The sequence below is a fragment of the Oxyura jamaicensis genome, chromosome 3, assembly GCF_011077185.1.
Source record: "Oxyura jamaicensis isolate SHBP4307 breed ruddy duck chromosome 3, BPBGC_Ojam_1.0, whole genome shotgun sequence".
In the NCBI taxonomy this organism is placed as follows: Eukaryota; Metazoa; Chordata; class Aves; order Anseriformes; family Anatidae; genus Oxyura; species Oxyura jamaicensis.
In genome coordinates, this window is record NC_048895.1 from 51,740,169 (window position 1) to 51,755,837 (window position 15,669).

The 15,669-nt window shown below is 41.8% G+C and overlaps 1 protein-coding gene across 3 annotated transcripts in view; it reads left to right on the top strand.

The window, feature by feature from the left end:
- Positions 1-13,943, top strand: part of AKAP12 (A-kinase anchoring protein 12) — a 30,237-nt gene extending 16,294 nt beyond the window's left edge. For all 3 annotated transcript variants that reach the window (XM_035322834.1, XM_035322836.1, XM_035322835.1), the window contains 3 exons: positions 4,442-8,229; positions 9,004-10,932; positions 11,421-13,943. In XM_035322834.1, the coding sequence (XP_035178725.1) occupies positions 4,442-8,229; positions 9,004-10,932; positions 11,421-11,429 (5,726 nt within the window). In that variant the 3' untranslated portion in view covers positions 11,430-13,943. The remainder of the gene's footprint in view (positions 1-4,441; positions 8,230-9,003; positions 10,933-11,420) is intronic.
- The last annotated feature ends 1,726 nt before the right edge of the window (positions 13,944-15,669 follow it).

The following is a 15,669-nucleotide window of genomic DNA, read 5'->3' on the forward strand; positions in this document are numbered from 1 at the left end:
TCCTTTGGGGTAAAAGAGACCACTTGCAGCGCTTAAAAACACAAGCGGCACCTTGATTCAATTTTAAATGATTTGAAAGTTTAACTGGTACATAAGCAGTTAAAATGGAATTTCAGCCCTAGTTCTTAGCCACAGTGGATTTAAATAGTGAAGTGGATCAATGTTATGATATGACCTATGATTTTTTTTTATAATTGCCTCTGGATATAGCTTTACTGCACTGTTTTTCTTCGTGAGCCCATAGCTCACGCAGCCCTCCCCTAGGACTGACCTGAAGAAACTGTGTTCATAAGTGTTTTACTAGGCTTTTTTCTATTAAAAGAAGTATTTTGATGAAGATTTCCCATGTTTCTTAAAGATACTTTCAAATTCAATAAATTCATTCACAAAGAACTAGCTGCCTTTGCCAAAATACCTGTGGCAGTGACGTGCTGCAATGCTCTGAACAATACCTCGTGTGAGTAACTTCCAAAGTGGAGTTACTCATTGTTTGTTTTGCATTCAGAAGTGCCCTGAAATGTTTGAGCACCAAGAATGTCATTAATAAAAACGTCATTAAAGAATCCAGCTGCTAAAGAAAGAGCAAATTCAGCATGTACGGTTGGCTTCTCGGGCCTTCTGTTTACTACAGGATAGAGAAGTACCCTTTGTCACCTTGCAGAAGCATCGCCTGGGTATGCATGGCACTGCAGCTTGTCACCAAGCAGTGGCAGCAGCCCCCTGGCAGCACGCGAGGCAGCTGTCCGGAATGGCATCACCCCGCTCAGCGCTGAGGACAGGCGTCAGAAATGGACTTGGTTGAAAGGGGCTGGTGCAGTGATTTCAGTGGGAAAGAGCAGAAGGAAGCAGGCGAGGCAGAGACTGGGAACAGCAGCAGCGTGTTGCTCGACAGCCGGCATCCAAGCTCTGTGTTACCTGGGGGTGCAATACCCACTGCGTGTGCTATGGGGGGGTGATGCAAGAGCGACGAGTGTAGCATAGCTGCAGCTTCTCTGACTGATGTGTTCACTTTTCTTTAGGTCTTTTTTTACCTTTTGCAGTTTCTCTAATAAAGTATTGCAAGGCGGCATGTTTGCTGGACCCCCAAGGGAGATAGATCTACTTGCTGTCAACTTGCTTTAGCAGTTTTTAAAAGTTCACCCCTGTGCCTTTAACTCCTGGGTCCTCTTTATTCTTATGACTCCATTTGCCATCTTACGATATACTCACTGGACCTGCAGCTTTTGCAGTAGTTTTTTGACTCTTTTTGCCTGCAAAGCTTTTAACAGATACCTAGTCTTTGTCCTATTATGTCATTCTATTTGTAAATTAATGCATTCATAAGCAAAAATCCTGACTGCTTATCATGAGTATGAAGAGATGCCTTCATAAACTAGTCTTATGCCTTCTCTCTTACTTCAGAAATAACTCCCTCATTCACATTCTGTATCATTCCCCTCTTAGCGTAAACCAGTTTACCTGTAAACCTCTGAAACCCCTCTTAAACACTAAACTTGTGTTCTAGGAATTAACAAAAGAAAAACAAGCAAAAAGAAATGCAGCCTCAACTGCAACCACAGACTTTTTTTTGAAACTTTTTCTTTTATTTTTTTTTCAAAATGGTAAACATGCCTTCCCCAGGGCTGCTTGCAAGAGGAAAGGAGAGCCCTTACAAAGATGTCTTCCGCTGCTCAGCAGTTGCCCACAGTGATCCATGGCTGCCTCTTTACCTCTCTTCTCCCACTGCCTTTCTGCTTCTCCTCTTTCCCGCATAGAGCCAGCATTTCTGGCTGGCTCGCAGCCCTGGTTTTTGCTCTACCTTTATCTGAGTCATGTCAGATGGAGACAGCGTCCCAGATGTGAGAGGAAGCGTGCTGGCATTAGCGCAGGATTGAGGAGTAACAGGAGGGAGGCTCTACAGACCTTTATTCCATAGGAGATTGTAAGAGGTTTGGCTCATGAACAAATCTGTATTTAACATTAAACGACAAGCGTTTAATTTCATAGCTGGTTGACCCAGGAGAAAAACAAACACACAAACAAAAAAACCTTGTAACGTAGACAAAGGGAAGAAATATCACCTTCCCCATGGGGGAAAAAAATAGGAATTAATATGTTGCCGTATTGAAAACAGCAGTATGTGCAAGCTTTGTTGTCATAGATGCATATATATAAATATAAACAAACATATGTATATATCTACAGATGGCCCTTTATCTGTCTGTATGTGTATCTATATGTGTGTATCTCTAACGATCTAAAGTATGCCTGTTACTGAATATTTTTAAAATGTGATATGTGCCCCAGTGTTTGAAGAAATGCCTCTGACCTTATGAATTCCTATTGAGCCATGATAAGCTTCCTGTTAAGTTCCATAGTTTGATGGCAATGACAATGCACTTCTTTCTGGACCTAAGAATAAATTAACATAGATAGCAAATTAGTTCCTTGGCTTTATCGTTACGTAGTCTTAGCGTGCAACTAACGTTTGATTCATAAGAGTCCAAGGACATTAGGAAAATAAACACAATGTGTTTTCTTCCTTTGTTAACCATCTTAAAATGAAAAGTGAGTTCAAATGTCTTGTTGCTGCTTCGAGCTGTGCTTAGAACCTTATTTCCCTTCCCCACCCTGCCAATGACTGAAGTGTTCTTACAGTGAGTTATTTTTGCTTGTGGACTGTACTGATGTTTGCAAGAGGTTTATTACCAATGGAGTAATAATCCTTGCTTCTTCATATATATATATATATTGCTTCCTACCTGGCTCAGGCACAGATTACTCAATTTGAATATTACTATCGTTGTTTGAAAAGTTCAGGGAGCTAGGATGTTAGCAGAGGTCAGACTTCTAAGAGAATTAGGAGTTAACAATTAAAGTAAGTAATTTTAAACAGCTAGATAAGGAGGGAAAAAAAAAGCTTTGCTTATGTCAATTGAGAAGCAACAACCAGTAGGCTGCTGACAGTGAATATAAACATAATTTGCCCTCTACGTAGCTATTAGAAGCCAATGTACTTTAAGATTTAGTTTTACTTATTATTTAGATGTGTTTCAGCCTTACCCTAGGGCATGCCGTGTATACTCTTAGAAAGATGCAGTTCTTTCTAAAGAGGTCGTAAGTAAAGAGAGGCAGGGAAGCATCTAAACTGGAAGGGACTTCTGGAGCTCGGCTGGTCCAGTTCCTGGCAAAGGAAGGCTCGCTGCAGTTAGATCCAACTTGAAGATGGTTCAAATAAAAACAAATTCACTTTTGGGAATGCAGCGATGCACGTATTTTGAAAGCTGTCTCTTGGGCATCAAAGTAACACATATACAACTTAAATATGAGGACATTGCCTTCTCCCAGGATGTTGCCACTTAACATCAGATTATTTTTTTTGCTCCAAAATTCTTTCAAAAAAATGTTAAACTTGCATTTAGGCTTATTACAATAGTTTGTTAATTTGTAAGAACATGTTACTTATCAGGGGGTATGTAGAGCTTACAGTTTTGTGCTTTAAAACGGATGTGTGCTGGCTTTTTAACTGCTGTATTTCAGGGGGATTAATTGATATGCTAGTCTGTGAATTTAGGCAGCTCATGGCTAGAGGGAGTGATAATGCTTAAATTGTCCCAGCAAGACTGAGAGGCTGACTGCCAGTGTCCTGAAGGAAAAACTCAAACAGTGCTCAAGAAAGCGGCAATGCAAACACAGACGTGTGAGAACTGGAGGGTGGAATTTTACCTGCTTGCATAGTAACAACTTCGTTATTTTCAGGCAGTGTGGAATTGCTGCAGATGAGGTTTCTGTCTGGCAATAGCGGTGATGCGATGTATGGGAGAATTCCAAGATTCATGATCTTTAAAACAAATATGTTGTAATGTAGCTGTCCTGGGCTTTACAAGTTTTCAGAAAAATAGGGAACTTCCCATGGGCATTTTAACATCTTACCATTCTTCTGGGACAGAGCTGTAAAATGAGCTTTCCTTTTCTTCTTGTAATTTTAAGTCAACATTTCTCCACTGCTCCCACCCCTCTAAGTTTCCTTCTATCTGGAAAGGATTCTGAGCTTTACTTCAGAAATAGTTGCACATGTTGTTCTTTACGTTCTTTGAGTATTGATTGGAGAGAAATTAATTTTTTGTCTCTTAAGTTTGTGTTAAATTCCAAAAGAAGAAAAATACTGCAAAAGAGAGAAAGAGAATGAGTTCTAAAGGTGCATTTGCAAATGAACTTTGAAAGGATATATACAATGAAGTGAGAAAGGAAAGGGATTACAGTAATCTTAGATCAGAAAAACTAGTATTTAAAAATTTTAACAGAGGCACGCAGATAATGGAATGTTTAGGAAAGCTTGATAAAACTGTAGAAAAATAGCATATATATGTACCTAAAGGTATAATATAGCATTAAATCAAGAAGGAGATTAACTTTTTTTTTTGCCTTTTTCCTTTTTTAAAAAAAAAAAAACAAAAAACAGTTGAACAAACAGAACATTCCAGTGTAATTCTGAAAGAAGACACCCAAACTATGGAGACAAGTCCATCTGACTCAAGCACCAAAGATGGTGTAGATGCTGAGAAAGAGGATGCTCATAAACAGTTGCCATCTTTGGAAGAAGATGCAGAAGACCTTGAACAAGCATCTGAGCCACCGTCATATGATCTGGGCTTTAAAAAGGTTTTTAAATTTGTTGGATTCAGATTCACAGTGAAGAAAGAGAAGACAGGAAAATCAGAACCAGTTCAGCTGCTTACTGTAAAAAAGGAAACACAAGTCACTGAAGGAGCTGATGATCAAAAAGAAGTCAGCTCAGAAGAAACAGTGATGCCTGAAGATGCACCCTCTGCAGAAGACAACACCAAAGATGCACTGAAAAATGAAAAAACGGAAGATGAATCTCCTAAAACACCAGAAGCAAATGAGATTAGTTCGCAGTCATCTGCTTTAGCCAATGATACTGCATCACCATTAAGAAAATTCTTTTCTCAGGGATTGGCTGGGTTTAGAAAAAAGAAGAGTTTTAGGAAGCCCAAAGAAGATGAACAACCATCTCCTACAAAAGAAGAAGAGCAAGAAAAAGAGGGGGCAACATTAACAACTGAAACCAGCGAGAAGGAGAAATCTGAGTCTGAGAAGCAAGATGAAGAGAAGAATGTGACAGCAGTAACCATTGAAACACACAGGAAAGAACAAACAGAAGATGAAAAGCAAGAGTCTAAGGCTGAAACAGCCATAGGAGTTGATGAAAGTGAGAAGGAAAAGCTACTAGAGCATGATGAGCAGGATGTAGTGACAACTGTTGCTACAGCAAGTGCAAAGGAGGAAAAAGCTGAAGAAGGTCAAGAAGGTAAATTGGTAGAAGTCACAGAAAGTATTGGTAAAAAGGAAGAAAAAACTGAAGAAGGAGAGAAGGAAAGTGAAGTGACAGAGAAACCACTAATAACAATCCCTGTAATCACAGACAGCGTGAATGGAGAATTAAAGGCATCCTCAGAAGTCCTACCTGTAGGAGAAAATCTGGAGTCAACAGAGAAGTGTGAAATAAGTGACAGAACTGAAATATCCTCTGAAGAGAAACTTGAAGCAGGATCTTCATTGGCAACTGAAATTTCTAGTGAAGAGTTTAAAAAGTCTGAAGGAATAGAAGGCAGTAAACCTCTGCCACTGGTAAAAGAAATGCTTGATGAAAAATCAGCAGAATTGAAAATTTCACCCACAACAGAAGATGCCACTGAAAAGTTAGAGGCACAAGGAGAAGCTCATGATACAACCACAGAGAAGGCGGCAAGCAAAGGACATGAGACAGAACTGACTCTGGAGGCTGCTGGATCAAAGTCCTTTTCTACTTCTGAACAGTCATTTGATACCGCAGAGGATCAACGATCAGTCAAACCCGCTGATGAAGGGCTACAAGGCAAAACTGGCGTAGTTATGACTGATAGTACCAAACCAGGTGAAATAACCACAGAAATAACTCCTGAAGAAGCAGCTGGAAAGAGGCCTCCAGAGGGTATCACAAATGAAGCGGAACTGCTCTCTTCTCAAGAAAAAACTAAACTACAAGGCAGTCCTTTAAAGAAACTCTTTACGGGTACTGGATTAAAAAAACTGTCTGGGAAGAAGCATAAAGGCAAAAGAGAAGAATCTAAGTTAGGGGAACAGGGAGAACTAACTCAACACTTATCAGATTCCCCAGATAGCCCAGAAGAACAAAAGGTGGAGAGTTCTGCTTCTTCTCCTGAGGAGCTGAATGAAATTCCGTCTTTGGAAAAATCCGTAGATGGAATGCAGGTCTCTGAAAATGAAGATGCTGCAGTTTCAGACGTGGAGAGAAAAAGAGAAAGTGTTACGCCCTGGGCATCATTTAAAAAGATGGTGACTCCCAAGAAACGTGTCAGAAGACCTTCTGAAAGTGATAAAGAAGAAGAAATTGATAAGACAAAGAGTGCTGCAGTGTCTGCAACTGAAAATGTAGCTGAAGAAAATCAGGTGGAGTTGAAAGAAAATGGGATGGACCAGAAAACAGAGAAAGTCACAGAAGAGCCCAAAAGAAAGGTTGACACCTCTGTGTCTTGGGAAGCTTTTATATGTGTAGGTTCGTCAAAGAAAAGAGCCAGGAAATCATCATCATCTGATGAAGAAGCTGAACATAAATTTGGTCAAGACGGGCAAAAAATAGAAGAATCTGGCCAGAGCAAAGAAACAGCAACAGATGCAATTCTTACTAGTTCTCAGGAGAGTGATCAAGGACAAGGGAATTCCTCTCCAGAACAAGCTGGAAGCCCATCTGAAGGTGAGGGTATTTCAACATGGGAGTCATTTAAAAGGTTAGTCACTCCAAGAAGGAAATCCAAAACCAGAATGGAAGAGAAAAACGAAGACTCGGTTGTGGGATCTAGCCTGGAACATTCAACATCGGATGGTGAGCCTGGAAAAGATGAATCATGGGTTCCATTTAGAAAACTTATGCCTGGCCGTAGGAAGAAAAAGTCAGATGGAAAGCCAGAACCAACTCATCTTAAACAAGCAAGAGAAGACATGGCAGAAACGACTGAGGAAGATTCAGATATTCCAGCTGTTGTTCCTTTGTCTGAATATGAAGCAGCAGAGCAAGAGAAAATTGAAGCCCAGAAAGTGAAAGATGCTGAAGCGATGAAAAAACAAACCTCAGAGGAAGAAGGAGCAGAAAAATTAGAAGACACCCTAGGAGTTAAGCAACCCAGTGAAGGGCTGGTACATGCAGTCACTGTTACTGTTGTGGAAGGGGAAAGAGCCGTTACCAGTATTGAAGAAAGGTCACCATCGTGGATATCTGCTGCTCTGACAGAGTGCATTGAGCAGGCAGAAGAAGAGGAAGAGAAAGAAACTGAGAAAGCATTTGAATCAGAAGTTGTTGTAGAACAAGCAGTAGCAGTTGCTAAGACAGTGCCAGAGATGAGAAAGGACCTAAGTGATGATACCACAGCAAGTGAGCTAGAGTTAACCTCAGAGGCAGTGACGGCTCTGGAGGAGACAACTGAAGCTTCCTGTGCTGAAGAAACAATGGAAGTATCCTTTGCTGAGGAGACAACTGAGATGGTTTCTGCTGTTTCACAGTTGATAGAAACCCCAGATACTACAGAAGAAGTTACACCAGTACAAGAAGTAGAAGCCACTGAACAAAATTTGAAAGAATTAGAGAAGCAGACGCAAAAAGTTCTTCACGAAGTTGCTGAAAGAGTAAAATCGTCAGAAGTAGCACAGCTGGTTAGTGAAAGAACCATGACACCAACTGTAGTTACAACAGTGCAAGAAATTGAGTCAGAAGTGAAGGATGATGCTAAAGATGAGAAAGTTGCAGGTCAGGAAATGGTTTTGCTTGATCAATCCTTGAAAAGAGAAGAACACACAGAGGATGATGTCCAGCCCCTGGAAAGTGCCGAGAGCATTCAGGACAGAGATAAAATTGAAGAGGGAATACATGAAGGTTCAGAAAGAAGTGAATTATCTGCTGCAATGAAAGAAAGCACAGAAGGATATGAAAATGTGGCTGTATTGAGAGATGAAAGGCAGTGGCAGGCATGTGAAGAAGAAGTTTTAGAAGACCAAGAAATATCTGAAATACAGAGGACAGTTGAGGAACCTTCATCACAAGAGAGCAAAACTGTCACTCCCGAGGAAGAGCCATTAGCAAAGCAGGAGCCTTCAGAACAAGAGAAGCTGCCCCTGCCAGAGTTAACAGTAGATGAGATGAGAGACGAATGTATTCCAGAAGTCCAGGCTGCAGTAAGTATTACATAAAATACAAAGGTTGATCTGTCAAAGAAAAATTCAGCAAGTGTTAACTTGATTTATAGTTAACTAGAGTTAAGTGTTAACTTGATTTAGAGCCAGGTTGTGGCAGTAGTCCTGTCAAAGACCTTCCTTGTGCAGCATGAGGCACCTGAAGTTTGGTTTTAGTGAGACATACAGATGTCCAGAAGGAGCAGCTACTGATGCTCATGTGCAGAGTGATGTGGATGCAATGACTGCAGGAAAGGGATGGGCGATGGTGTGCATGGATCAGAAGGTGCTGAAAATGATTGCCACTGGGGCTCCTGCACAGCACACTGTGACTGAAGATACTATATGAAAACATATGATGCAGCTGTGATCCATATGATACCGTACACAGCAGGTGGTATCTTCAGTCATAGAGGGAGATACAGTTGTAGCTGAGACACTTCTGCAAAGGCAGGAAAAGAAATGACACCACTATCTCCATCTCTGTTCAGGAGTTATTGTGACTGATGTGTTCCTATCTTCTTACCTGTCTCCACGATCTTTCTGGCTGTCCTGGTTTCAAGTGCTGTCAGCTGTCCCTTGCTTTAGGCTGCCCTTTGTTCCCTGAGCTGTCCCGACATACTGGATGTGCTGGGATCCTGGTCACCTGCTAATCTCAGTGTCCTTCTTATAACATTCCTCTCCTCCTGGTCACATCTTAGGGTGCTTTCACCCAGAGCATTCTCAGTCTCTCCCTGCTTGTACCCTTCTTTAAGGATCTGTTACGATTCTCCACAGGTGCAGAACAAAACTGAAGATGAAACCTCTGCCTTGGGGCTTCCAGGTGAAGAGCCTGTGCAGCTTGAAGGAGAGGGTGAAACTCTCACCGCGGGACCAGTGGGCACAGAAGCAGTTGTCACTGTGGTCCCCGTTGAACCTGAAAGACAAGACAAAATTCCTGAGTTAGACTCACAAGAGCAAACTTGTACTGAAAGAGTTCCTAGCAAGGCACCTGCCCAGGGAGAGGAAGAAGATGCTGCGCTCCTTGGAGTAAAAAGCACAGAAGCCATTGCTGCTGAGGTCCCGACGCAGAATGAGGTAGAAACCTGTGCCCTTATCTCTGAAACCACAGGCTCAGAAGCAGCAGAAGCTGCTGAGCAGAGTGTGAAGGATGGGGATGGTAGGCAGATTGTGGCAAAAGATCCTGTCCTCATCCTAGAGCCAAAATACACAGAAACGACTGAAAGCCTCTCCCAGAGTGATGAAACCAAAGGTGGCAAAATAGAAGATGCCATGCTCAAAACTGAAACACACTCACCAAGTGATAAGGCTCTCACTGAAGCCACCCCCCAGACTGAAGGAGACAGCATATCTAATGCAGCATCAGCATGCCTAGGTATCACGGAAAATGGAAGCACTGCCCTCACTGACCCAAGTCCTAAGAGAAGTGAAACACAAAGCAGCTTACTTGAAGAAAGGACTGCAGAAACAGAACAAGAACTTGTGGAAACCTTGAACTATCAAGACTTTCAGAAAGAAGAAAGCATAAATGGGCAATTGATGGAAGGAGCCAAAGAAGTATTTGAATCTGGAAAACAGGAAGCCATGAGGGGTGATGAATGTTATTCAACAGCTGTCCAGCAAGAGGTTTTAACTGTGCAGGAGGAGGGTCCCGACTCAGCCTTCCTATCAGCTGAGAGCTCGGAGGCTCAGAAAATGCCTGTGCCTGTAGCAGCTGCAGCAGTTGAAGAGCATGTCGTGGCAGAAACCGTCACGCCCACAGACACAACAGCCGAAACTGCAGAGCCCTTGGCAACCACACCAGAGCAAATGGTTTCTGATGAGGTCCCGTTTACCACCGTTGACTCTTCAGGCAGTGAAACTGCAGAGCCTATTAGGGCAGAAGCACCCCAGCCTCAAGTAAGTCCCGCTTACATGAATGGAATACCAGAGAGTCCCCAGAGCACGGGACTACCCGAACAGCATGCTGCTCCTTTAAGTGACGGTCTCGCCCTCACCCACACAGAATTTGAGGCGGATGTTGTTCCTTCTGGGACTATAGAGTCCCAGAGTACAAAAATTGTACTGAATGCCATCCAGACGGCCGTTAACAAACTTGCAGAAACAGAAGAGGCCTTTGAGTCAGAGCAGCACATTAAGACCATAGGGAAAAGCCCATCAGGTACAATTATGCCTGAACTTCTGGAAAACATGCACGTGGATCACCAATTCCTGGTAAAAAAGGAAGAGATATCAAGTATGGAACAAGAGCTCCAGCAATCCAAAGTAGAGAAACATGCTACATTAATAGAGTCTGCAGAAATGCATGCAACCGTAGGAAAAACAAAAGACATGCTGTTAACTTGTGAGGTGCTGGAAGATGGACAAAGCCAGAATTCTCTAAGTATCGTGCCTACCCCTGAAGACATTTCAAGGGAAAGTGTAAGACTTCAGAAATCAGCATTAGAGCTAAGTACTTCAGAAGACTCAACCAAAGACCCTCTAGACATACACCCACTAAAACTGAAGGAAAAGGAGGTTGGGCAGGTTACAGAAACCTCAGACCAAAGTGTAGGTCAGCAAACGTGTGCAGAGAGGGAGGAAGAACAACGTCACCTACCGGTGGAGGACGGGAAGATGCAGCCGTGGCAGGGTGATGGTTGCCAAGAAGGCACGCCTTGTGATGGTGCACAAAGTCAGAACTCGTTGGCTCCTGAGGCCTTGAATGTAAGTAGCAATTTCAGCCGCAGTTTCTTTCTCTGCCTAAAGTAGATTTTGTGGTCTCTACAACTTGTGACTCTCCTCTCTCCTTTTTTTTTAAAAAAAAAAAATTCCCGTGAAGGGAATATATTTCTGGGAGGTAGCAAATGTAGTTTTCAGTTTTCCAAGATATGTTAAACACATGCCATACAGATGTGTGTAAGATTTAATCCACAGACTTTTTTTTTTTAATTTGTCCTAAAGGAGGTGAGTGTTGCCTTTCATGGTAAACTTGAAGTGCCTCGTTCCCAAAGCTCTTTATACTTCAGTGAAATCCAAATCAGAAAAGGTGATAGGTATAAGTCTCTCCCTTAACTGTTTACTGTTCTTGCTTAACAAAGCCATGTGACTGTCTTCAAATCCATTTCTAAAGCTGCTTGGGAAAGATAATAAGATGGTTTTGAGAGAATAAGTTGTCATTAATACCTTTTTTTGTACTGTCTTCTTTCTTTCAGATGTGCTAAGTATCCACATGGCATTTGGAGAGATGCTGGTCCTAGAGAACAACTGACAATCCTGTGACAGAACCAGGAGCTTAATTCACTACCCTTTATTCTTGGATGTTAACACCTGCTCTTTTGAAGACTTCACGTTTTTTTGTCATTGTCATTAAAAAACAATGCCTTTAATGTTGGGTATATCTACACGTGTTCCATTCAAAGGTCATTTGCCTCTGCCCAAAATATCCCATTTAGACTGGAGATGCACAACCAAGTGAATGGACAGACCACTAAAATTTGTGCCACAGTTATTACCGTCCCCTCACTTAACGTGTCCTGTCTCTGCCCTGACTTCTTGAATCCCTTCATTCATTCCAAAATCCCCTACCTCCTTTCTGCAGTCTCCCTTACCCCCAAACATCTTCCGTAGCTGCCTTGATCTGACCTACAAGTGGCCACAGCTGCTGCTCGACTTCTGTGCTGAGGGGAAAGAGGAGAGCTGACTGATGAGAACACACAAGACTTCTGGCTGACTAGCAGACATGTCTAGCAAACAGCAGGAACTGGATCACGCACAAATCCTTGAGCAAGATGCTCAAGATTGCTGCCTTTCAGTCCCATTCAGGTATCTCCATCCATCCTTCAGTTGTGTTTGTGCAGGCCTGATTTAGTCAGAAATTACTTCTACAGTGTAGCTTGAAAGGAGATTGAGAATGCTCTTTTTCTGTTGTTCAAGACTTCAGGTTTCAGGACTGGACTGTAATGTGTTGAATATTTATATGTATGTCTTAAACCCAGTTCTGATTTTATTGTAGAGCTATGATACTTCTGTACCGTTTAGGCATACCCTTAAAGGAATTTTGTAGAGTAGCCTGGAGAGGAAATGGATACTGGTGGAGTGGAATTTGATAACATGTAGTTTCCTATTTATTGTTCCAGGTTTTTCCCTTTGTAAAATCTCTCCAAAACTTCTTTGTCATGCTTTGAATATTTATATGTATATCCTAAGCCCAGTTCCGATTTTAATGTAGAACTATGGTATTTCTAAAGACAAAAGGAAATCCCTGACCTGTGTCAGATCCAACTATGTCGGCCAACATCACTTCAACTTACAGTCCTCCCAGGTTTCTGAGAACCCTCCAGACTTAGTATTTCCCTGCTGTCTCACTCATACAGCAACCCCAGCTGTACCACAACACCCAAATCACACCGTGCTCAGTCCTGGTCACTGCCCCATTCATCCCCAAGCCTTTACCCACCCACACCAACTAACATCCAGGCAGGTAATGAATTCTGCTTTGGATTGCAAAAGACAGAAGAGATGTTTGGTGTGCTGAGATCCTGAAAGTCTTCACCTAAGGTGGATTGGACTGAGAACAGCTGTGGACCAGGGTGATCTAAAGGAGAAAGAAGCCTCAAGCCTCGGAGTCCTGGGATGTCTGTCCCTAACAGGAGTAGGTCTTCCCTTTTGTTGTTTACATTAAAATCAAACACGGGGTACCAGACACAGCTCTGATTTCTAAAGTGAAGGTTACAGATCGCACTTTGTGAAACCGATGCCCACCAAGTTGAACAATAGCTCACTATCCTACCTGTATAGTAATTTATTTTAAAAACAACTTTTAGTGTACAAATGCTCTTGTTATGGCAGGTGCTTGCCTCTCCTCGGGGCTGCACATACAGCAAGCAATGCGACTGATTGCACTGGTGTGATTGCACCATCTGGTGCTGCCCTGCGTGGAAGCATCAAAAGATTTTTCCTTACCTCAGAGCAAATTATATAAATATTTAAAGCCAAACAATGTGGTTTCAAACAATCCAGTCTGTCTTTGTCCATTGTTAGTGGCAGCTTTCCCCCTTAGCTTTGGGCAATTCCAACAACAACTGTTGGTTTCCACAGGTTTAAATTGGCTTGCAAGTTAATCATGCTCTTAATAACACCTCACAAGTGCAAACTTGGCTGAATTTGTACAAATTGTGTACCTATGTACGTTAAGCCATATTGCAATGACTGCAGCAGGTAAAAATGAAATAACAATAGCATGACCTGTGTAATCCTGATTCTTATGTTTGTAGCTCCAAAGCTGTTAATAATATGTAAAGTTAACTCTTGTCTGAACCTCATTTAAATAAAGCTAGCTTTATCACAATGTAAATTGTCTGTTGGTAGTAATTGGGCAGGCAAGTGCTTAAACTTGCTTGTTTTCTCCATTAATCCAGGGCCTAGGTAAGCAATGCAACAACCGTAACTATAAAACAAATACAAAAGCTTCTTGTAACTGACAGCTAAAAATACATATTGCACCTGAAACCATGCTAACGGTGCAAGGAGCATGACTCCACCTAAATATCCTACTTTGTTCCAGCGTATTGCTTTGGCCTCTGAAACTCTCATTTGAGACTGTGACTTCTGGCTTGTGCTTAAAAGCTTGAAGCTTTCTTTAATCCAATGTATTGGGTTACTGAATTTGATTTTGTGTTTTTAACGTAGATTTTCATTGATTAAATAAAATACAACTACAAATTTGTTCTAATGTGTGTATGTGGTTTTTTTTTTCAGCTTGCTTACTGTAAGTTACTTTTTGATGGTTGCTTAATCTTCAGAGTTAGATTTGCTCCTGACAATTCATTTGTTGTTGATGGACGTTCAGCTTTTGATGTGAATTAATGGAGCTAAGTGCAGGACTAAATGGCAACTTGGGTATAAGTTTCTATAAAATATGCAAGTACTATGAAGATGCTTCAGAAAAAAATTCCATTAAATTCAAGATAGATAATAGTATTCAGTGAGCCAGAACGAAAAATCAGTAAACCATGTGCCTTGTACAGACTCACCCTTAAATTCATTTTGTAAAAGCTACGTTTGTGTTCTTGTCTCAGCCATGAAGCTGAGATGCTAAATCCTTTATCAGCAAACACCTGAGCTGGTCACAGTAAATACAGACACTGAATTCTTCTGCCCGTCCTTGTGCAAGGTTTGTGCATTTTTGATATCCCGGTACTCATTAATATGAAGGTCCCTAAACAGGCATCAGTGTAGGGACTGGAGACCAAGCCACCTGAATCAGCAGGAGGCTGTTTTGTTGGAAATACCTTGAGTATGCTGCCTGTTAGCTCAAGCTCTGGAAGCAGATCTGGCTCTCCCCTTCAGACCTGGAGCATATGGGAGGCAGCTGTGCTCGCGGAGGAACCTGCACAGCCTGGATACAGCAAGTACCTGGGGACAGCCCGGCAGCTTGCCAGAAACAGGATTCCTGAGATGGTCACGTCTGGATGCTGAATGCTGGATGTTTTTCAGTCCACGTGGGAGGGGAGCAGGCTTGAGGAGGCTGGCGGTCCTGCAAGGAAAGGTTTGGTACGAGGAGCAATGAGGAATTGTGGCCCACTGGGACTGGCAGCACAGGGTATCGAGTCCTGGCTTCGGGGAGATGGATGAGAAGTGGCAAAAGAAAGGGTGTGAACATATCTAAGCTGCTGCTAGTAAGGTGGAAGCTTGTCCACCGCAATATTTATATCTAATTTAGGGCTGATGGAGTTCCTAGTTGGACAGTAACTTTAGTCTTTACAGAAGTGAGAACGAAAGATAACAGTAAAGAATCCAGGAATGTTCTGATCTACTCATTGCCATGTACAACATAAACAGAAAGAGCAGTTCCACCACCACCACCCCCAGAAACACCACCAAATTGAAGCGTGTACACGGATAGAAAACTAGCTTCACAAGAAATAAAGTTGATTGATAAAACCTAACTGCAGCAGAAGGCCACAGCGTAACTTCCATGATGAAGACCTTTTTAAAGAATACGCTCGTACATACCAGCATAAGTAATAAGAATAATCTGTTCATATCTTTAAAGTTATACTTAGTAATGAATCAAAAATGCTGTGAAGATAGTGATTTCCCTTTCTGCAGGAGGCAGCGGGAGTGGCAGCTTTTAAAATTTGATAAAAACAAGAAATATAAAAGTATCTGGACAACCAATTATAACCTTTAAAGAATAAGGTTCAGTGTAGCTCTATTTTTCCCCTGAGGGCTATTTTCTTGAGAAATAGAAAGGGAGATACTGAGAATGGATAATGGGTTTAGATAAAGGGGGTCTGGATAACTGAATAATCTACTATAGATAAAGGGCATGGACCAAAGTTTAGAAGGTTACATTTGAATTTTACATGAGTTAGGCTGAACTATTAATGATTCTTCTGCTTAGAAGAGCTTAAAATAGGCTGTCGAAAGAGGAGTGCTGAGGTTAGCCTGTTTTAATGT